This window comes from Oryzias latipes, chromosome 7, assembly GCF_002234675.1.
Source record: "Oryzias latipes chromosome 7, ASM223467v1".
In the NCBI taxonomy this organism is placed as follows: domain Eukaryota; kingdom Metazoa; phylum Chordata; class Actinopteri; order Beloniformes; family Adrianichthyidae; genus Oryzias; species Oryzias latipes.
In genome coordinates, this window is record NC_019865.2 from 14,680,642 (window position 1) to 14,702,993 (window position 22,352).

Here is a 22,352-nt window from a genome sequence, read left to right on the forward strand (position 1 = left end):
TATGCAAATCGCCTGTGTCAGCTGAGCCAAAGAGAAAAAAAACTAGTGCGTGGCAAAACAAAAAGGCTTTAGCTTTAGATTTTTGAATATGTACAGAATTGTCATCTATATCAGTGAAAATTTGTTTAACTAATTTGCTCTTCATCCCTTGATTGATGGCTGTTTTTGCATTCTCCCACTGAGTGTAACATCTTGTGATGAGATTTTGGCTGGAAATGAATTTTGGCTCTGCAGCCCTTTGAAAAGTGATTAAACTTCTTGCACTTTATGCATTGCTTTCCTTCCTAGCTCGACATTTGTCTTTTTGGCTGTGTTGCTATGCACATTGGCTGCAAATCTTGTAAGCATCTGTCTCTATGGCAATTTTGATTTTTTTTTCTTTGATTTTTTTTTTGTTGTTCTTGTTTATGTAACTAAAATGTAAAGTTGTGAATAATCTATCATGTTTATAAATGAGGATAATTGATTAATTTCAAGCATTACAGTCAAAGCGATAAAGAATTCACAAAGATTTATCAAACTCATTATAGAAATGATTAAATAAGTAAAATGTATTTTTTATTTAATCAAAGTCGTTATGCTTTTTATGTTCATTTGAGCTTTTATTGTGAATTTTCTTGCAGTTACAAACCCTGAAGAAGTCCTGCACCGTTACCAAACTCTGCTGAAGGAATTTTGATGGACAAAAAGCACGACCCTCAGGCCAATAATGTGTTTTTTGAAATACTCCTTTGTACTGTTTTGTACTTAAAACAAATTTTATTGTGATAACACTTTGTATGCTGCAGACATGTATCATATTAAAGATTGTTGTTTTCACTGCTGTCTCGTTTCTCTTTAAACTTGCCTCATGTTACAAGAAGTAATCAGGCCAGAACATGTTTTTACAATGTAGTTACTTTACCCTTACCAACAAGTTAGCATTGTCTCATTTGGTGAGGTCAGAAGACCAAGTGTGTATGTACACTGGACAGGAAGGTAATACGTGAACATACCCTGCATTTACTACTGAAAGTACCATGTAATAGAGTGGAAACAGGGCTGACTTTCTTTTACAGTCCAGTTTCAGTGTACTTAAGGGGTAGTTTCTGTGGTAAATTCATGGTAAATACCATGAAACATGCAGCGAGTGCAGACCTAAAGGTCAAGGTACTTTATTTGTACTTACCTTGTTCTTACATGTGGTAAGTACCATAAAAGACACCTTTGCACAACATGTAAATACCCAGTAAGAATATTATAAATACCCAGTATGTAGCTGTTATGTTTAATGGTTTGAAAGAATGTTTCTTTTTGCGTGTTACCTTGATGAATACAGATTGAAAATAAACACATTAAACCATATTCTTTGTTTTCTGCATTTATTTAATGACATGCAAAAATCTTATTGTATTTGGCCTACTGTCCGGGATCACATTTAGATATTGGCCCTTGGAGGAAAAACGTTTGGGCACCCCTGCCCTACAGGTTAAGCTGGTGGTGCCCTAGAACAATGGATTCCCAAGAGGAAACACTGGAGTAAAAAACATCAGAATAAAAATTATCATAAAATAACAACAATAAAAAAAGAAAAGGATAAAAAATAAAAGAAGATATTACAATGTTAGTAATTAATAAATGAAATACGTAAACTGATAGCACATAGTCTCCCTTGCATATTTTGAAATTGATCTTTTCCTAAATCTTAAATTGATTTTAACTTTTTGTCTTGGTAGGTCCTTCTAATGGCGACATGGCACAATAAATTATGCAATGTAAACTAAATTAAAAGGAAAAACAACTCTAACATGCAGTTTGTCTTCAAGATCTTTACAAATGAGATTTGCAAATGAGATGGGCAGTAGTCAAACTGATGGGTGTGGCTAAAAATTGTATTTAAACTCAATCCCAACTCATTTTTGTTAGCTGATCAGTCTTCTTCGATCAGTTGTATTACATTATCATCTATACTATTTCTTGGAACAAGGAAGCAGAACATTGTTAGAACTTTAGCTTGTTCTTTGACAAAAGAGCTTCAACACAAAAAGTAAAATGGACCCAATGTAAGTTTTAATACCTATTTAACATTTTTAGAAATGAACTGTATTATTCTGAGTTAAAACATTATTAACTTCAGCATGTTTTACATGCAAATTCTGACTCAAAAGACTATGTATGAGTTTGTATAAAATAAAATTACTTGATCAGCAACCAGGTGCAGAGCCTATCCAATTCCAGAATTTAAGTTACTCTGATGGAAAGAAAATATTGATGCTTTCAGTTCATGTCTAACATTTTTCTCAACATGTCTTTCTCTTTCCTTCTGATGACAGAAACCCTGGCAAGGTGAGAAATGTTTAAATCCTTAAAAAAATCTTGATTTTATCAGTTAATCAAATGAACAACTTCCAACTTCTTCCACTGTCAGGTGTTTAATGATTCCATCCATGGTCATGTGGAGTTACATCCACTTCTGGTCCAAATCATTGACACGCCTCAGTTCCAAAGACTGCGATACATCAAGCAGCTCGGCGGGGGCTATTTTGTTTACCCAGGGGCCTCACACAATCGCTTTGAACATTCTATTGGGTGAGTGGTTATCATTTAAACAGTGACATTGAGATACCGCCACAATTTTAATGTTTCTGTTTGAATACAAAGGGTGGCGTATTTGGCAGGACTGCAGGCAAAAACCCTTAAGGAAAATCAACCAAAACTAAACATCACTGACAAAGACATCCTCTGTGTGGAGATTGCAGGTCTTTGCCATGACCTTGGTAAGGAAAACAAAACTGGTAGTTTTTATGAAACAATATTGTAAAGCGCATATTGTAGTCTAAACATTTAACCCCTCGATGCCTGAATTTCTTTCAGCTATAGAAAAAAAAAATTACCTATGATTTTGCTTTCACGAAGATGGAAAATTAGGGTAATTTTGGAGCCGAGGTGGTCTGATGCATAAATAGTTGACAAGAATCAGTTTTTCTGAATTAAGTTGTCTTACTTGTTTTATGTTAAACAAATCATGTAGGTCTTTTAGAAATTCTATTTTTTATTTTTTTTTTAAATAAAAATCTGAGTTTTCATATTTTAATCCTTTTCATATTTCGTCTCTTAATGAAAGTAAATAAACACAACAAACGTCCAGACATTCTGAGAAGAAGCTCCAATATAAACTCAAACTCAAACTTTATTTAGTTTGTATAGTGCTTTTCATTCCAGTTGAAAACAAAAAAATGCTTTACATAAAATAGTCAAAAATGTGAAAATTAATTTAAAACATAAACCACAGGACAATCTCACACACTTGGCACCACTCCCTCACCAGATTCCTCCCTCCACACACCCAGTTTCCCCGATATAACCCTGAACAAAAGCATAGGAACCGCAGCTTCCCGCTCAAACATTTTGACTCTGTACTGCTGTGAGGAGACAGTATAATGGACCAGGACCACTGGGGTCATTGCTACAGCCCCCGCCCAACACAGACCAGCCTAGGGCCCACTCCACGGCTATTAGACACAGAGCGGGACCCCAGCCAGCCTACTGAGAATGAGCACCGCAGTAACAGCACCCCCTATAGGCGAGGCCGGTAATGCCCCAGAACAATGGCTCCCCAAGAGGAAACACTGAAGTACGAAAAAAACATCAGTATATTAATATTAATAATATTAATAATAAAATAAGACATAGAAATAATATTAAAAAAATAATATGAAAAAATATAAATAATAATAAAATAAGATATAACAATGATAGTAATTATAAAATAAAGGAAATTATTGAAAATATTATGAATATCATAGTAATAAAAGGCTAAAATATCCTAATAGCCCTTATATGAGTAAAAAAAAGAATTTAAGTAGGGAATAAAGATAAATCAATAAATAGATAACGAATAAAATAATTGGGCAATTACAAAAGTCCTGTTAAAACAGGATTAAAAAGGTCAGTCTTCAGCCTCTTCTTAAAAAGCTCCACAATCTCTGCGGCCCTAAGGCTCTCCTGGAGACTCCTGCATAGGCGAGGATCATGATGGTGGAATGAGGCCTCACCGTGCGTTTTGGTCCTCATCTTGGGAACAAGTAAGAGGCCTGCGCCAGAGGACTGCAGTGTCCATGAGAGTTCATATCTTAATAACAGGTCTTTAAATTTGAAGATTATTGTATGAGTTACAAATCAAGAAGTATGCACATACAACTCGGTTGAGACTATTTTCTCTCCATAAATGCTAGCTTGGGGTTGTGAGGGGCTGTGAGGTAGCAGGAGAGAGTGCAAACTAAGGGATGATGGGACATCAGTGGAGGGTTACTTCTGTGCCACCAGTTCTGCCCACAAATGAGAGGTGAATTTCTGCTGCTTGCAGAAAATATGTCTTAAAAAATGACAGGCTTTTTGATTTGGGCTAAAAACTGCATAATCATAATTAAAACACCACTGGGAATAATTTTACAACATATAAAAACATTGCTAGAGTGGGGCTTTAAAATATCCACGAGTGAGAAAGTGTCAACCAACCCCTGAACAACCAATGACCACAAGAAAATACAGAAACATCCAATAGAAATGTAAAAATGAGCTAATCTTAAAACAGGATTTAAAGTCTTTTATACTGGTCCACATCATGACAGCAGTTACATTTCTCTATCTTCAGGACATGGACCCTTTTCTCATCTGTTTGACCAAATGTTTATGCCACAAGCACACGATGAAGACGATGAAGACGATAAAGAACGGAAGGTCCAAGCACGCAACAAAGACGACAAAGAATGGAGGGTAAAATAAAAGACACCTGAAGTTCTGTAATTCATGCTGGTCTTTGTGACAGAAAGATCTTTTTTACAGATATTCTTGTGCTCTTCTTTTCTGTGCCTGCACACTAAAAAAGGGTGGTTTGAAAATTGATTCAGAAGAAAAAGGGATTACTGGAACAAATTAAATTAATACTTTTAAAACAAATGAATTTTTTTCTTGTAGCATGAGGATGCTTCTGTAGAGATGTTTCAATACCTGCTGGAAAAGAACAGAGAACTTCTGACAGAGATGAAAAACTCTAGGCTGGAAGACAATGATCTGGTCTTCATCAAAGAGCTTATTCTTGGAGAGCCTCTGAAGAAGAAATCAGATAAACCAGAGGTAGTGTGAGTGTATATTGAAATCAACTTACATTCAACTCAGAAACACAGACTGTAAAGCCTTACACTTTGATTCTGCAGGATCCCTCAGATTGGCCATATGAAGGTCGGGGAGAAGACAAGTCATTTCTCTATGAAATTGTCTCAAACAAGCAAAATGGCATTGATGTGGACAAGTTTGACTACTTTGCCAGGTAAAGCCTGCACAAAATCGTGACAGTTTTTACCTCTACCACATTACTCATTTTATAATTGTTTATAAAATAATCTGAAAGTTCCAACTAGTGGTTTTCTTTTTATTTCTGCGAATTTCATCTCAGGGACTGCCACCACCTTGGGCTCAAGAACAACTTTGACCACATGCGCTACTTCAAGTTTACCAGGGTGATTGGGGTGGAAAAAAACAAGCTAAAAAGAAAACACATCTGCTCAAGAGATAAGGTGTTTGACCCATAATTCATTCTCTTCTGGCACAAAAATAGAAACATGCATTAGATATTCTTTCACTAAACCATATGGGATTGTTTTTCCAGGAAGCAGGAAATCTCTATGATTTGTTCTATACAAGAGACCGCCTCCACAGACGAGCCTACCAGCATAAAGTAACCAAGAACGTGGAGATCATGTAAGTGTTGTGGTGTGCTTTAAAATATTTTCTGTTTTATGTGATGGTTTTTTGGGCTGAAACTTCTACAATATTTGATGCAACAAAAACTGTTTCAAAAGGAAAACCGTATTCTCCTTCAATACAGGATCAAAGATGCCCTTTTAAAGGCAAACAAACATATTAAGTTTAAGGGAAAAGATAAGGAAAAAAAAGAAAACTTCTTCACTATTTCTGATGCAAAAGATAACATGGAGGCCTACACCCAACTGACAGGTCAGTAGATGCCAGCCTAAACAATCAAAATGTCTCTTTCATCCTTCAAATGTATAAACATTTTGACAGAACCACAATGGCTTTGAAAACTGTGGGGTTAAATTTTCTGTTTTCAAAATTTTGGAGAAAACTTGATGATGAGAATTTAATTTGTTTTGATGTGGTATTAATTAATAGTGGGAGAGTTGTATCGAGTCACTGATTGTTAGTTTTGTCAAATGTATTTGCAGACAGTAAAAAAACAAATAGAAAAATTCATGTCTGATTTTCTAAATGATGTTATTCAACAATAGTACTTAAATATGAAGAAAAATGTACCGCCACACTTCCCACTACAAAGAAATATGTGACAGTCAGAGGCCAATTCACCTCATTTTCTCAAAGAAAAACTTAATTTAGCTTTAAAAATGAAAAAGTATGTGTGTGCGTGGGGGGGGGGGGGGGTGTTGGACAGTTTTGTTTTCTTACTGCATTTGAAATAAAGGAAAAAACATTTTTAAATATATGTTTTATTAAACTTTTTTTTCTTTTTCATTTAAGTTGTTCACCTTTCGGCACAATTCGTCAGGAGTGTCACACCGGTGATTTTGGCAAACAGTTTTTATTCTGGATGCTCTTCCTGAAAAAAAACCTGTATTTTCAAGACACAGGGAGACCCAGACCGGCAGCAGCACAAAGGGTCTTGCTGTGTTGTTTCTTTATTGATACAATGACATTAAGATTACAGCAAAGCTCCCAGGCTGTAATAACCTGCTGATGTAGTAAAAGACTGCCTTTGACACATAAAGCAGGAAGGGAGTTTGATCAAATTAAATCTAGGTGCATGCTATAATTTAAAATATAACTGGAATCATTTGTGAAATTATTTTTAAACTTGCACTCAGTGCACTCCACTCTTTCTTTTAAATTATTGCACATAAAATATCTTGTTTTACATTTATTCAAAGCTGACATTAATTTCCTCTTGGTTTAAACTGACTTCTCTTCCTCCATGTTGGTGATTTCTAAATAGACCAAGTAACTCAAAGAATACTGGAGTCCAGTAGTTCTGAACTGGAACAGGCAAGAAATATTCTAGAAAGAATCAAGACACGAGATTTGTACGAGCTGGTTGATGAAGCCAAGGTGGGTCATTTTAACAATTCTCTATACCTGAAGCACAGTATGATTGGAGAAATCAAATGCTCACATTACAAAATAACAGTAAATGATTTTGTAGTTAAGTCAGTTCAAATGAAATATTTTAGAGCACTCACCAAGTTTCCATCTGCAGTAATAATGAATATGAAATAGCTCCAAGTCATAGAAAGCACATTTTGAGTATTTAAAACATTAAAGCTAATCACAATTAAACCAAGATCCACGTCTAAAAAACGTTTATTTGGCGGATTCTCTTTTATAAATAGGTTTAAGAAAAAGGTTTTAAAACATGAAGCATTTGTTAACAGATTCTCTAATTTAAATCTCTACTTCAGGGGCAGAATAAACAACACAAGAAAATATCTAAGGTATGTGCAACATTACTGTCACTAAAGTATAACTGATAATAGTAAACTTTTTCTTTTTTTGGAGAATTTGTTAATATGGCTGATTGTCTTTTACAATGACAGTATTAAACAAAAACTTTAAAAATGAGGTATTTGTAAGCAATTCAGTGCACTATCCCTATTTTACTCTTCAGTGGAGGTGATAAAAAACAACACAAGGAATATCAACGTAATTAAAAAATGAAATAATACAAAATCTGTTGTTTCAGTTACTGAAAAACACTGTCTTATTTTAGGAGACAATTACAAACGAACTGAAAGTGGTCCTGCCAGGAGAAGTTAGAGACCATCACAACGATTACTTTGAAGTGGTGGTGAGTTCTTCATCCTATTGGTCTTACACACTTTCTAAAACAGTTTTCCTTGTTTTGTTTTGCATTCCATTACCATTCCATTCCATACCAGCTGTTGTGAATCATTGTGGTTGTTTTCATGCTCCGTAAAATAATAATTCAACCAAAGACAACAATGAGGCGTACAGTAACTGTGCAAAGGTGTTTTAAATTTTCCACAAGATCTTTAGAATCTTTTTTTGGAGAAATTGTTCCAAATGATTCAATCTTCCAATCGTTGCATTTCTGCCATTACTACTGAATCCAAAGAGAGTTCTTTAAATACAGTGTTGCTAATCAGCAAAGTGCAGGCAGGGTATTACAGCCAGCCTCCACAAAACCAAGAAAAATGACAGCAAAAGAAAACTTTCACACTAGCAAATCATGATAAGTTATGCATCTTTACTATGTGTTTCAGATGCATGTGTGGAAAGAAAACATCTTAAGTGCAGTTTGAATTATTACTACAATTAGAAATCTTTTTCAGACATGTTTGTATTCTGACAAACGGCTGTCATGCACATATGTATGTTTGTTTAATCCAGACTTTCACATTTAGCCTGGAAAAGACATCAACTATTTCAAGATTTTGCTTGTTTTTAGTAGCATTGGAAAACTGTCATGTTTTTTTCATTTTTTTTTTTTTTTTAATTTACCAAGGCTGTGTCCCACCAAGGTGGGGTAGCCTAGACAAGGCACACAACTTTAGCTCCCTCTGTCTCTTCCCCAAACCCTCCTCCTTCAGTGTGTGAGTGCGTGTGTGCGTATGTGCGTGCGACTGGTCTGAGATCTGGTCTAAGCCACACCACACTGCACCAGGGTCAGCTGCACAGCCCAGTGTGGGCACCTCCACAGCAGGGCCTCAGCCAAGGCTGGTTTCCCCTTGCCGCTTCATCCCAAGACCAGACCTCTACCACACCCATCCATTCATTCATACACAAGCTCTCTCCACCCATCCCTGTCCTGAGCAGCCTCTCTCCTCTGCACCACAGTCATCCCTCTTGCATTCAACGCTCTTCTTACACCCTCTGTCCATCCCATTCGCGGTCTTCCTCTCATTCTCACTCATATTCCCTTTTCACCAATCGCTCCCTTTCCATTCTTTCAACATGTCCAAACCATCCCAGTGCCTTTTGCTCTGCTCTTTCAGCCAACTCTCGCGTCACACCAGTTCTCTCTCGGATAACTTCATTTCTCACACGATCCATACGCGTCACACCACACATACTCCTCAAACATCTCATCTCAACTACATTCAGCTTCCTCTTTTCCGCCACTTTCAGTCCTAACTGTTGTTTTGTAAAGTAAAACATAACCAAAACAATACTTACGTTGATTATTACAATGTTGTTGACTTGAAGAATAATTTTCTAATGAATATAAACATTGGCTTTATCTCATTTTCTTTTAGCTGGTCACTTACAGTTATGGCAAAGGGGACAAAGATCCAGTGGAATGTTCTTACTTCTACAAGAAGGATGGTGAACCACCAGAAGCATTTCAGATCACCAGACAGCAGGTCAGAGCTGCACCAGACATGTCATTTTTGTGCTTTCTTTATTCTTTTGTGTTGAAAACCAGAATTATTTAGAAGTTCAAAAAGTTTGTTGATGTCTTTCTGTCAGGTGTCCAACTTCCTCCCTGAGTGTTTTTGGGAACAAACCATCAGGCTTTACTGGAAAAATAAAGATAAAACACACTGGCATGATGTTGCCGAAAAGTTCACAGTCTGGTGCGAGCACAACAGATTTCAGGTAATATTTAGGCCAGCAATGTTAAAAGTAAAGTGTTTCAAAGGAATTAGACTGAAAATTTAGCAAGGATGCAGAGGTCATTTCAGGTTATGATGGAAGAAACCCGCCTGATAGATACACCAGGGATTATGGCAGGGACAACTGTTAAACACACAGGCTGGTAGATAAGAAAGACCAGGATGTCCTGTTTAACCTAGATAAGAAAGTGATGAAAGTAACTAAATAATGGTAAAGACTTAGGGTATGGCAAACTATTGTTTGCTGCAATGGAACAGAAAAGTGAACATGCTTACTGTATAAACTTCAGCTCTACAAAACTCATCATCTGCCATCTCCATCAATTCCAATATTTTTTGGCAAATTTTGATCTTTTTAGTGTTATTTTAATTTACAAAAGCAAAAACGTTTAGCTTTGGTTGCTTAAAAGTCCCCCCGGGACATTTTTTATATAAAAATAATCCCAGTGGTGTTTTAATTATCATTATGGGGTTTTTAGCCAAGATCCCACAACCTAAATGTCTTAAAAATCCATATTTCATGTCTGTTTGAACCCTTAGTTTCCCAAATCTCCTCTACATGGGTGTTGCCATTGGTGCTGAGCTTAGTTGACCCGCCCTTGTCCCCCCCCTTCCTGATAATGATAGCTGTGTCTTGCATAAAGGAAAGGTTAGGGGTGCAAATGTTTTGTGTAACGTTATAAAAATTCTCAGGTGTAGTAAACTTGTGTAATGGATGAATATGTTAGCCTAATTACTTTCCTTTTTACATTTCTTACGTATAGTTTATGTTTTTTTTTTACTATATTTCTATCAGCTAAATTGAAAGATCCAGCAATAACTATAAAAATGTGAAAATAACGGAATATTAAAATTCAAGGAGTCATTATAATTGTCATCATTTTTATAATAAAATAGATTGAAGATGATTTAGCTTAATATCGTTTTCTTCTCGTCTTTCCAGAAATATTAGGTCAACATCTATCCTCATCAGCCTCATCAGGATGAAGCACAGCATCAGTAACCGTCCACAAAACGTCAAAAAGGAAAATAGTCTTAAAGTAAAGAATAAGAAATGAAGATGCACTTGAATTCATCACCTTGACCTCACACATGCTTAAAATCAGGTTTTTTAATGGGAAATTTACAAAAATGTTTAAAAGTAAAAAAAAATGTATATTATTTTGCTGATGTCTCCTGGGTGTGCCACTTGTGTGCTAATTTATTGCTTCTTGTATTTTATTAAATGATAATGCCTCTACAGGTTTGTTCAGGGGAGGAATGATTTTCAGTTATTCTGATCATATAAAGCAGTGAAACATTTCACGTGTCTTCTTGACTCAAAAACATTGTACCTGTATTTGTGGGTAATTTACTTGTATCTTCAGAAATATATACTTTGTTGTTACTTTTGAACTAAACTGATTTATCATAGTTGGTGAGGGGAAAATACTTATTTTCAATATATTCTTGTAATCAGACTACATAACACAGAAACCTTTCTAATTTGATTTAAATGAATAATTGTTCAAATAAACCGTTGGAAACCATTTGTTTAAAAGAAATGTTTTCTTCCCTGTTTGTGTTCATTTGAGTTTTTTTATATATATACTGTATATAAAAAAACAAAGCTATGAAAAACAATGCATTGCATTTAAGAGCATCACTATTTTTGGCTTGATGAAGAAAAAAACAGAAATCTGATAATGTGAGTTTCACAGCACATTACATTTTTTTTGACAGAACTGGACTGAGCCATCAGGTACTTCCTATTGGAACAGGGGTGGGGTGTAGATTGCTCAGTCCAATACAGTCAGTACCACCATGGAGATCCTACCACGTATCAAAGGAACACATATTTACTTAAAATTGATATAGCCACATCTCATGATGACATGGAAGGATAAAGGGAGGCACTACCTTACCTGCAGACCTTGATTTTTTATACACATATTTATAGAGAGTAGTCCAACTTTTGCTCTTGTTTGGTTTTGTCAAGATAAAGTTAAAGTAAAATGTCTGTGCATTTTGTCATTTTGCTTCTTTAAATTTAAGAAGCATCTGATTGCATCTGTCGTTTTAAATTGGCATCAGTTGTTTAATCTACGTTCCGGATTATGCAGCAGTCCCTGTATGTAAATCAAACTACACTGTTTTTAATTTTTTATAAGTGCTCGTTGTTTTTGTTTTGTTTTTTCTCTAATGCCGGATGCTGAAACAGCCTGCCAATATTTTATTTCTTTTTTCATCTTTCGGTTTCTTTATAGTGTTCATAGGAAATCCGTGTATTTTATTTAGAGGAAAACAGATTTACAAATTAGCGAGAATTTACGGTGACAACGCTCCATTTACTGCCATGCGCGATTTAAGACTCCAAAAGCAGAAGTAATCTTGCTCCGCCCTCCTCACGTCACTGAAAGCGCGAGCGCGGATAAAAAGATGCAAATGTACCGGAAGTAAGCCTTCTATCTACCCCGTATCCTGTCAAGATAAAGCCACAGTTGTTTGGTTAATAAGAAAATATGGCAGTCCAAATCTCTATTACTGTCAATGGGTATACCCTGGATATACATTGAATAGGGTCACTGATCCATTGATTTTAGATATTTTTATTCCCAATTTACCCTGTGATTGTATGTCTTTCTCTCCCCTCTTAACTTGAGGTCTGAAAGTTTGGAATTTGCAGGAACCATTCTTCCAGATGAAGCACAGCACTTATAATTGTAGCTCCCACACAGACCAATGTCTGTCAGACCTATGGTAGTTCCTGATCTTGAACATTGTTTCTCCCTGGTGATGTTATTTTTTGGGATTGCTCAATTTATCAATAGTAAGGCATTGTCTCTGTATTTTCCAGCATTATTATGTCCTGTCTCTAATTCAAAACAAATTTAAAGCACAAAATTGTGACTTTTTTTTGACTGCAAATTAAGATAAGGCAGTGTTTTCATGTTTTATGCTCTGAAGCAATAACATACCAATTAAGACAACAGTCGCTACTAACAGAGTTTCATATAAAATGTTTAAAACTCAAATGTCCCAATGTTTTCTTGAGACATAATTTTAGCTCAACACTCAATTGAAAATTCTAACGATAGTTTTATTGTGAAAAACAGAACCGGAAAGCCCGGTTCATGAAGTGATGCATTTAGAGGAAACACAAAACCCGGGATCTTTCTGTTTGGCGTGCTGCGTTGGACACCGGTAGATCAGTCGTTGAAATCGTCTCAAGACACGTTGTTTGCGACGTTGTATTCGCCCTATTAGCCGTCGATTAGCTGTCCTTTGGCCTTTTTCTGCATGGAGAACAGAAAGCGACCGCTGGACTCCGTGTTGAGCTCCAACGACCGCTTCAAAACCCCAGAGAAGAAGAGGCTGTCGCCGGTCCTGCTGCCGGGGTCTGACCTGCTGCAGTGGGGAGTGGAGGAAACCTGTCAGTTTCTGCGAAAGGAAGGTCTCGGGGAATGGGAGAATGCATTTAGAGGTGAGGTGTGCTGTGTACCTGCAGCTTCAGTATGTGTACACCCATGTTGTTGTTACTTTTCTTTTATTTGTTTGTTTTGCTGTGTTAAGCACAAAGAATCACAGGCGTTGGACTGCGCTATCTCAATGATGCAGACCTGAAAACAATAGGCATAGAGTAAGTGTAAAGAGAGAGAAATGCTTATCTTTTAGACCCCTTTCCCTTCCATCATTTGTCACAGTGTTTCTCTGGTTCATACCTGTGTGATCAAACCTTTCAGGTGTCTTGGTGTCCGCCTGCGCATCCTGCACAGCCTCAGGAAACTCTGGCAAATAGACACAGAGGCGAACAAGGTAAAGGCGTATGGGCTTTGAGGTCAAATGAGTTCACTTTCACCTTTTGGTGACCTCTGAGGAAAAAAAGTATTTGCCATGATGTTCAACCCCAATAGAGAAATCTTATTATGCTTGTGAGTTATGTTCTCTGAAGCTATGCACACACCTGGCATTTGATGCAGGTTCAAAAACACACTACATGCATGTTCTTCAGCGTGCATTAGCCCTTGGTGTTCACACTGGACAAACAGGGAGGGGCTTGTTCTTCTTTTTTTCCTACTGTTTACTAGCGCATGTTCACCACCTGCTGCTGGGAAAATCTTGGTGTGAAATGTCACAGTGGCCTAAATCAAGCGATTTGGGCACAAACGGGAAAAGGTTTGGTTCATTTCTAGCATCCTGACAATGGCAGATATGGATTACCATCATGTCAGGAGAGTAGCCTTGGTTTTTATATTTATTTGACAAACAAACGTCGTCAGGCTTGTTGGTGTGTCTGGGTTCATCAGATAAACCATATCCATAAGTCACTGCCAAGTGCAGGTCAAAATTTGATCTGGTTTACCGTTTACTTGCAACGCACATTCCATGGCCACACATTTTGTTTTTGGGCCCAAAGTGATTGTAAAAGCTTGCATAGATAGAGCGAGAGCTTTGAATGCAGAACCCGGAATGCGTATTTACATAGGCTTTTTATTGGAAGTACTTGAACGTGTGTTGCCGAGGGCGATGTGAACGTAGCTTCATACATCAAAAATGAGGATATGAGTTGTTTTCTATACTAATTTGATTTAGCTCCAGTTTTGGATCAAGCTTGTTGTTTTGTTTTGTTCCAGGTGTTCAATGACCCCATTCACGGCCATGTGGAGTTGCACCCCCTCCTCATCAAAATTATTGACACGCCACAGTTCCAGAGACTACGCAATATCAAGCAGCTTGGAGGGACATACTTTGTTTTCCCTGGAGCATCCCACAACCGCTTTGAACACAGTATTGGGTACAAACAGAATTAGATTGGAATGAATCAGGGTTTTTCACACCTTGATTTGCTGTTATATACAACTAAGGAGTAAAAACATATCAGGATTAGGGTTTAGACAGTCTGGGTTAGTGCCTTCAGTAAGTTATGGATATGGCCTTTGCCTAGAGAATTATATGACAAACCAGGGAATTCCTTTTAAATAATTGTTTGTTTTTAATCCTAATTTATGAAAGTGTTTTTCTTTCTTTCTTCACACAGTGTGGGTTATTTGGCTGGACAACTTGTTCAGGCTCTAAATGAAAGACAGCCTGAACTGCTGATCTGTCATAGAGACATCCTATGTGTGCAGATTGCAGGGCTCTGCCATGATCTGGGTGAGTAGAGAATCTGCAGAAAAATTATTCCAGATATTTTTATTATTATTATTTTTGCTAGATGCAACAGCAAATTAGTTATTTTCAAAGCCATCAAAACTTTTCTGTTTTAGCACACAAAAATAAAGACAAACAAAGTCACGTTTTATAAAAGTAAAACCTGATCAATTCATTGAACAAATTCATTTACAAACTGTTCTGTTTGTTTGTGCACCAAGGTGCTCATGATGTTGTTAATTCTGTTTACATTTGTCCTGTTGACCTGTATTTCAGGACACGGACCCTTTTCCCACATGTTTGATGGCATGTTTATCCCTAAAGCCTGTCCACAAGTTAATTGGAAGGTAGGAAAGTCACCTTGTTTCAACTCCTTTTAGAGACGAGCTTTATCTTATCTTAGTTGTGTTGTGACTCACAAAATCAACACACCAGTGCAGACAGGGGTGCTTTGCAAATGACAATAAATATTGATGCAGAAAATAAATAGCTATGCTTCTACAACCACAAATCTTTCAGCCAATATTTGAAGTTTCCATGCTAACTCAATTAACAGATCTTTTGACTAAATTCTTTTTAATGGTTTAGCTATAATTTCTGGGAAATAGTTTTGCAGAAATGTTTAGTGTTTGCAAAAGTTGTTTTTAAGAGACAAACGGAAAGCGCCTGGAGCCACTGATGAGTCATTGATAAAACACTAGCACCACCCTAACAACAGTTTAACTTTGCATCACATGAATGTTCATGTTTAATATTCCTAGAATCTTTGTATGAGACGAAATCTTTTCTTCATGTTGGAGACAAACTCACAAATTTACTCTCTTTCTTTTTATTGGCTCTTGTAAAAGAGGAGAGGCTTGATGTTTTGTTCATGAATATCATTTTATAACTTCTCAGTTGAACTTTGATAAAAATACTAAGAATGTGTTTCTGTGCAGCTCCAGTATAAGAGATGAACCTTCATATCCTATCTTATTCAAACAGAGGGAAGCTGTAAATTTGAGTCTGTGCCTTCATTTTCATCCCCAAGTCTTTGTCTTCCAGCATGAGACAGCATCTCTGGACATGTTTGATCATCTCGTGGAGAGCAATGGCCTGAAGGTTGTGATGGAGGAGCATGGCCTCGTGCTTCCAGAGGATCTGGATTTCATAAAAGAACAGATTGCAGGACCACTCAGCACTCAAACTCCAGGCCAGAAGGTTCCCATCATTCACATTGCCTTCAATTTTAATCCTAAGTGTTTAATCTTTTTTAATAAATGCAGAAATGTTCAGATATTTATGGGAGCTGGCTGTTCTAAAACAACAAAAATAGGTTTAAACGAAGTGTTGGTATTTGCAAAGGTGTGATAAGAATATTTCTAGTGGGTATTTCCAGTCATTAAATCCACCGTGCAAATGCTCTTTATATGCGTCATCAGAAAAGTCTTAAAACAAATATGTTAATTGCATTAATAGTGAATTATTCATTCTAAAAATGTTTGTGTTAAATCGGTCCTGGTCTTCTTTGTTCTTTCTGTTTCATGTCAAATCTGCTAGAATCATGTAGAGCGGTTTAACTAAGTCACCTTTTCATTCCGATTGTCTTTTCGTTTGGGCAGTGGCCGTACAAAGGCCGACCTGAAGACAAGTCCTTCCTCTATGAGATTGTAGCCAACAAAAGGAATGGCATTGATGTAGATAAATGGGACTACTTTGCCAGGTGGGCCTTTTTTGAAATACGTGTATATTATTTGTTCTTTTCTACGTTTTTGTTTGCAGTAGTTCTAAATCTTATTTACTTTCTGTCGTCTTGTTGTAGGGACTGTTACCATTTGGGCATTCAGAACAACTTTGACTATCAGCGATTCCTTAAATTTGCCCGGGTGTGTGAGGTTGACGGGCAGAAGCACATCTGCACCAGAGACAAGGTACTTTAAATTCTTATAAGTATGCAGTCATTTACAGATACATGTTTTCCACTAAAATTACATTTGTTTTTGTAACAGGAAGTTGGAAATCTGTATGACATGTTCCACACCAGAAACTGTCTGCACAGACGAGCTTACCAGCACAAAGTGTGCAATATCATTGAGACCATGTGAGGAAAAAAAGCTTTTTGTTTCCTCTCACTGCCTGCAGGAATGTTCTCCGGTCTGATGTTGATATTCTGTTTCTTCAGGATCACTGAGGCCTTTTTAAAAGCAGACCCATACATACAAATTGAAGGTACTGAGGGGAAGATGTTCACTCTCTCCACAGCTATTGATGACATGGTGGCCTACACCAAACTAACAGGTGATGGAATACAGCAATGCGTATTTATGTTTACTGCTTTTATAAATTCAGTCCAGGAGGTTTTTTTATACTTAAAGTCTCTGTGCACACTACAGGAACTGAGAAAAGTGTCTGGTTTCTGATTGTGGGAAGGAACAAAGTGAAATAGGATTTCTGACCAATCAAACCAAAACTATTGGACAAGAAAAAAAATGTTCTGCTCAGGCAATGTGTCTGAAGAATCCTCCTGAACCAAGACATCATGGGAAAGAAAGCAATCTCTCTGTTCTTGCACAGTACAGAGCTTTAAGGACAAAGCTCTTTGTCTGGATATTTACTCAATTTATTTTTATTCTGAACATGCTCATGTGAATGTATTTTATAGCATTTAGATCATAATTTTACCCTCATAGCAGTTTTGTACGAAGACCCATTCAGATGAAAATTGTTGAATTCAACATGTTCTTGTAGCATTTTTGTGATGATAGGGGGCATATGTTAAGATAATTGAGCTTTAATTGCATTTCTGAGTATTTGTTTATTTCAAATCGCTTGAAATCAAGACAAGACGAAATAATGCAGTTAAAAAAAAAAGCTTATTTGTGACAAATAATACACTGGGCTGCCGCTTATTCTGATGCATCCACTTTTGGACTAAAAAGAGGTGAATTTCTCTTGAACTACTAAAGCTCTGCAGAAAAATGAATTTCTTGAAAACAACGCAGATTTTTTACATTTTGGCTCAAAATGGCAAACTTCAAAAAACACTTAAAATGGAACAAAAGAAAATTGGAGTGGGAGGTTAAAAGAAAAAGGAATAACTTTCCAATTGTTTTCTTTTTTGCTTTGATTTTAATAAAGCTCTCATTTCTGCTCTTCCCCGTCTATAGATTATGTGTTTGAACAGATCCTCAACTCCTCCTCTTCAGAGCTCCGTGAGGCGAGGGAGATACTGCACAACATCGTCTGCAGACGCCTCTACAAATGTCTGGGACAAACTCAGCCAGACCAAACCGTGACTGTCAGCCAGGTGTGTGCTCATGTTAGTTTAGAAAACAGTTGCAGTTTTCTGGTGATACTGACACAAGTAGAAAAGCTTCCTGACTGCTTTGCACCTCTTTCTGTTTCGTACGAGTTTCTGCCTCAGTTAGAATTCAAGAAGTTTCCAAAAGATGATTCTGTTCTGCAGATTCTCATGAAACAAAAGAACCACTATCTGATTGTGGTTGGATGAAAGGATTGTCAGATATTTTCTTTTGTTTTTCATTTTTAAAGGAGACCATCAAGATCTGGGAGCAAGAGTTATCTGAATCCACTCCTCAGAATAGCAGCTCTGCTGTCAGTCTGCAACCACAGGACTTTATCGTCAATGTAGGTTTATCCCCGCATTTGACGTCATCTCATGAAGTTCATCTGTTAGAAAAATGTCACAATCCTTTTAGAACCTTTGTTCTGTCATTTGTTACATATGGTACTGAATTGTTCTTCATGCCTCATTCCAATATCAATGACTTTCAGGTCATTGTTATGGACTATGGGATGAAGGAGAAAAACCCCATCAACAATGTGCGATTCTACTGCAAGAATGACCCAAATAAAGCCATCCAGATCCGCAAAAACCAGGTTGGAACCAGTGGCTTTCACTATACATGTTCTGCAAATATTCTTGCTGAAAAACTTGACAGAGGTCTGCAATGTTCAAGATGAGTTAGCATCAACTGTAAGAATCCAAGAAATCACATTATATGATTTTTTTTTAAAGAATTTATTTTTAAAATAGTAAAGAAAATAAGTTTTACAGACATCTCTCATCATTTTAGGTGGGACAGCATGCAGAATTGGTGACTGCCAAATACTTTTTTGCTCCAAAGTTGCTCCATAAATACTTTAAAATACATATTTATGATAACACACATAAACGCTTCAATACTTATAATTAAACAGCAGAAGACTTAAATGACATTTACATTGTTGCACATGGATCCACCAAGTCTCACAAAGAAATTTTAGCTAAATGTCGTAGTAGTGCATGATTGTGTGTGTTCTTGTTTGCAGAGCAGCACACTAAACTCATTGTCAAAGTGACAGGGTCACAATTAGTGTGTTCACACACCATCAATGCCTGCACACTGAAAAGGGAAGCATGCATTGATGGATGAAACTGTCATCATCTACAAGAGCGGATCTGTTTTCCAAATGTATTAATTGGAAGGTGTTCTTCTAGTCAGCAAGGAATAAGAAGATTCTGTCACTTGTTTAATATGACCCGATAAACATAACATTGGAGAAGAAATCTATTCAGCCTCAACAATGCTCAATACCAGCAACTCAAGCTTTTCCCATTGTTTTGGTTTAGGTATTCGTCCTAAAAGAGCTGCAGCAGTCAGCCAAAAAGAGGCTTTTACCAGTCGTGTGATTCTGTTAGACAATAAAAGCAGTTCATACTTTACTTTTTCCATAACAAAGCAAGTTGTTTAACAATGAAGACTTCTAGCTGAGCTTTAAAGCCATTCCAGAGGTTGGCAGCTCCAAATGCAGGTTTCTAAGTATCTGAAATAAAGAAAACCGGAATAGCCGGAACTAAAACCTGAACTGTGTTCCTTTGTTCTGCTTTAGGTGTCTAAACTTCTTCCGGAGCATTTTGCTGAGCAGCTGATCAGAGTGTACTTCAAAAAGACGGACAACGAGAGTCTGGAGGCGGCCAAGAAGCACTTTATTCAGTGGTGCATGAACAAGAACTTCTCAAAGCCTCAGGTGATTTATGTGTTTCTGCCTTTTTGATAGAAGTTACAGTTGGCATTGGCCAAAAAACTAAATAAATTAAAAAACAACCTACAGATACTCTTGCAGGCAGAAATGGAGCACAGCAGCGACTCCACTGCAAACTACACATGACATTTAGACCTTTAGCTGTTTTTTTTTAACAAATCAACATTGCGGTATTATTTCAACATTGAAGTAATACCGCACGGATATTAAGGGGTTTAATTCTCTCTGTGACATTCTGGGTGTTTACAGCATGCCGTTAGATTTTGTTCTTCCTCTGATCCATCTTTGTTTCGCTGATGGAATATATTTGTATGAGTGTAGCAGCGCTGCAGGAAGAAGGTTCAACTTTTCATTGTTAAGAAAAGATGTTGCAAATAAGGAGTTAAAAATTGTTCAAACCTAGTCTTTTTTACAGCTAGTCTAAACTCTGCTCAACCATTTTTCTTTAAATAAATTAAGTTTGATTAACTGGGCAGTTTGCTTACAGGCAGACATACATTTATGCAGCCACAATAACTAGAGGCTGACCTCTTTGCTCTGGTGGTTTATTGTTCTCACAGGCCATTAGTTACACTATAATATCAAAGCAGACGCACTATTTTTAAAAGAAAAAGGTTTAATCAAAGCAGTTCAATCTGGAGAGATCTGGAGGTTCTTCTTAAGAATTGCCCCAACAGTGAGCTCTGTTCAATTATAGTAGATCTTCAAGTGCCCAGACTAACGTCAAGTTGCATTGTTCCAGTATGGTCAGTGATGGACAACCTTACCATGTGCTCTCTGCACTGATTGTCTCAATGACTCTATTCCCACCCAGGACGGAGACATAATAGCCCCCGAGCTGACTCCTCTTAAAGCCAGCTGGTGCAACAACAACGAAGGCGAGAACAGCGACGAGGCGAACCCAACAGAAAGAAACAAGAATCTTGTGAACGGACAAAAGAAGATCAAAACTCAGCTGTTTAAGAAAAAGTGAAAGAATAACTTGCACTGTCTGCATTTATTAATGCCAGGTGACAGATATTTACTTATTTGGAATGATAATGTTCACTTAGTTTTATTTTTTAAGTTTGTGTTTAAAAAACCTTATCAGTCCTAATATGTGACTGAAATACTCAGGGCAGTGTGTTTTTGCACTGTTATGAATGTGTTTCAAAGCTCAGTTATTGAGCTTTGTTCGTATTCATAACCCATCTTTCAATTTTCAACAAAGAACACCAAAGTCAACTATTCTTGAGTACAATTTATTATATTTAAATTATTTTTTCTGATGGCATGTTTTCCCATTGATCTTTTATTATATTTTTTAATTTCTTAAATGTTAAGTTACAATGGTCATCATAGACTCCTAATGTCACTTGGCAGTTGTTACAGATCCCTTTACATGGCTTTAAAATTTCTATTTAAAGGTCCCATAATATATTTTGAGGGTTTCTATTGAAAGTTTTGTATTTAGAAAAAAAAACATCATGTTACAATGCTAATATAAACCTGACTCAGGTTTTAAAACATGCAATAAAAACGAATTGCAAAGAGCATCAGATGTTGAACTTGCCTACAAACACAGATGCAGCTCATTGCATCGAGACATCCAGCCATCCATCCACTGCCAGATTTCTGCCCTATTCTAATGGACATGTTTCATATTTTGTTTAGGCTATGCAAAAATAGTAAGCGTGCCACAGTTCCTTTTTAGCAGCATGCACAGTTCTGATTTCCCACTTTTGGGTGTTCTAGTTTTCAGACCTCTGAACTTACTTGTTTCCCAGTAGAGAACTGTCCTTGAGAATGTTTCCAGCTTTAGTGAGACGTCTGGAGGAAGCAAAGACTTCATAGACTCCATCAAGCTGGTTTTGAATTCATTTCTCTGTAGGAGTCTCAGGAGCTGCAGTCTTCTCTGTACCTGAACACTCCAGTCCAGGTCTATAGCCCTGCATGCTCACAATGCTTGGCAAATGAAGGTCATGTGGTGGTTCCAGTACTACATGTCATAAGAGAAGCGGAGATGCAGCTGCATTTGCAGCCAGTAAAGGGCTGAATTATTTTCAACACTGGAGCTCTTTTTTTGTCTTGGCTAAGTATTTTTTTTCTAAGCACTTTACTACCCTGTATGACCCTAACCTATTTTTTTCCATTTTTTGTTCCTCATTTGTTAGTTGCTTTTGATATAAGAATCTGCTCAAACTAAATGTTTTTTGCTGTCTAAGCAAAGGACATTAAAAAATCATTGCATCACCATAAGCTTCATCAATGTGTCTGCTTCCCCTTTTGCAAACTGGATGTAACACCATACAACCAGTTGTTTAAAACTGTTGTAGTAACAACTCGTATAAATTATTGTCCAATTAGCCTTTCTTGTTTGTCATAATCTAACTGAAATACACCAGTGAGTCAAATAGATAGATAGATATAGCCAGCTTGATGTAATCCATGTAGAGGAGGTGACTGATGTTGGCCCCATTTCTGAGTCGGTATCCATAGCCAGTCTTGTTGATTATTTGGCTGAGGGGGTTTAGACCTATGCAGAACAGCAGTGGGGACAGAGCATCACCTTGG

At 36.9% G+C, this 22,352-nt stretch overlaps 2 protein-coding genes across 2 annotated transcripts; both read left to right on the top strand.

The window, feature by feature from the left end:
• The first annotated feature begins 1,909 nt into the window (after positions 1-1,909).
• On the top strand, positions 1,910-10,946 carry LOC101162528 (deoxynucleoside triphosphate triphosphohydrolase SAMHD1-like). The gene is made up of 16 exons (XM_011477190.3): positions 1,910-2,042; positions 2,313-2,325; positions 2,408-2,568; positions 2,641-2,756; positions 4,634-4,755; positions 4,957-5,115; positions 5,196-5,308; positions 5,435-5,555; positions 5,648-5,739; positions 5,867-5,994; positions 7,007-7,119; positions 7,470-7,502; positions 7,778-7,855; positions 9,285-9,392; positions 9,499-9,627; positions 10,588-10,946. The coding sequence occupies exons 1-16, from the start codon at positions 2,032-2,034 to the stop codon at positions 10,594-10,596; spliced, it is 1,506 nt and encodes a 501-aa protein (XP_011475492.1). The 5' UTR covers positions 1,910-2,031; the 3' UTR covers positions 10,597-10,946.
• A 1,817-nt stretch (positions 10,947-12,763) lies between these two features.
• On the top strand, positions 12,764-22,034 carry samhd1 (SAM and HD domain containing deoxynucleoside triphosphate triphosphohydrolase 1). The gene is made up of 16 exons (XM_004070493.4): positions 12,764-13,107; positions 13,197-13,263; positions 13,367-13,439; positions 14,258-14,418; positions 14,662-14,777; positions 15,051-15,121; positions 15,819-15,974; positions 16,376-16,476; positions 16,576-16,684; positions 16,763-16,854; positions 16,936-17,051; positions 17,921-18,060; positions 18,306-18,401; positions 18,549-18,653; positions 19,647-19,784; positions 20,614-22,034. Exons 1-16 carry the CDS (start codon positions 12,924-12,926, stop codon positions 20,770-20,772), a joined length of 1,884 nt encoding a protein of 627 aa, XP_004070541.1. The 5' UTR covers positions 12,764-12,923; the 3' UTR covers positions 20,773-22,034.
• The last annotated feature ends 318 nt before the right edge of the window (positions 22,035-22,352 follow it).

Bases quoted from the DNA above. Each gene is read 5' to 3' on its own strand.
- samhd1 (XM_004070493.4), top strand. From the start codon at position 12,924: ATGGAGAACAGAAAGCGACCGCTGGACTCCGTGTTGAGCTCCAACGAC. The intron at 13,108-13,196 runs GTGAGGTGTGCT...TGCTGTGTTAAG, and splicing joins ATGGGAGAATGCATTTAGAG to CACAAAGAATCACAGGCGTT. The intron at 13,264-13,366 runs GTAAGTGTAAAG...CAAACCTTTCAG, and splicing joins CTGAAAACAATAGGCATAGA to GTGTCTTGGTGTCCGCCTGC.
- LOC101162528 (XM_011477190.3), top strand. The intron at 2,569-2,640 runs GTGAGTGGTTAT...TTGAATACAAAG, and splicing joins CGCTTTGAACATTCTATTGG to GGTGGCGTATTTGGCAGGAC. The intron at 7,856-9,284 runs GTGAGTTCTTCA...ATTTTCTTTTAG, and splicing joins ACGATTACTTTGAAGTGGTG to CTGGTCACTTACAGTTATGG.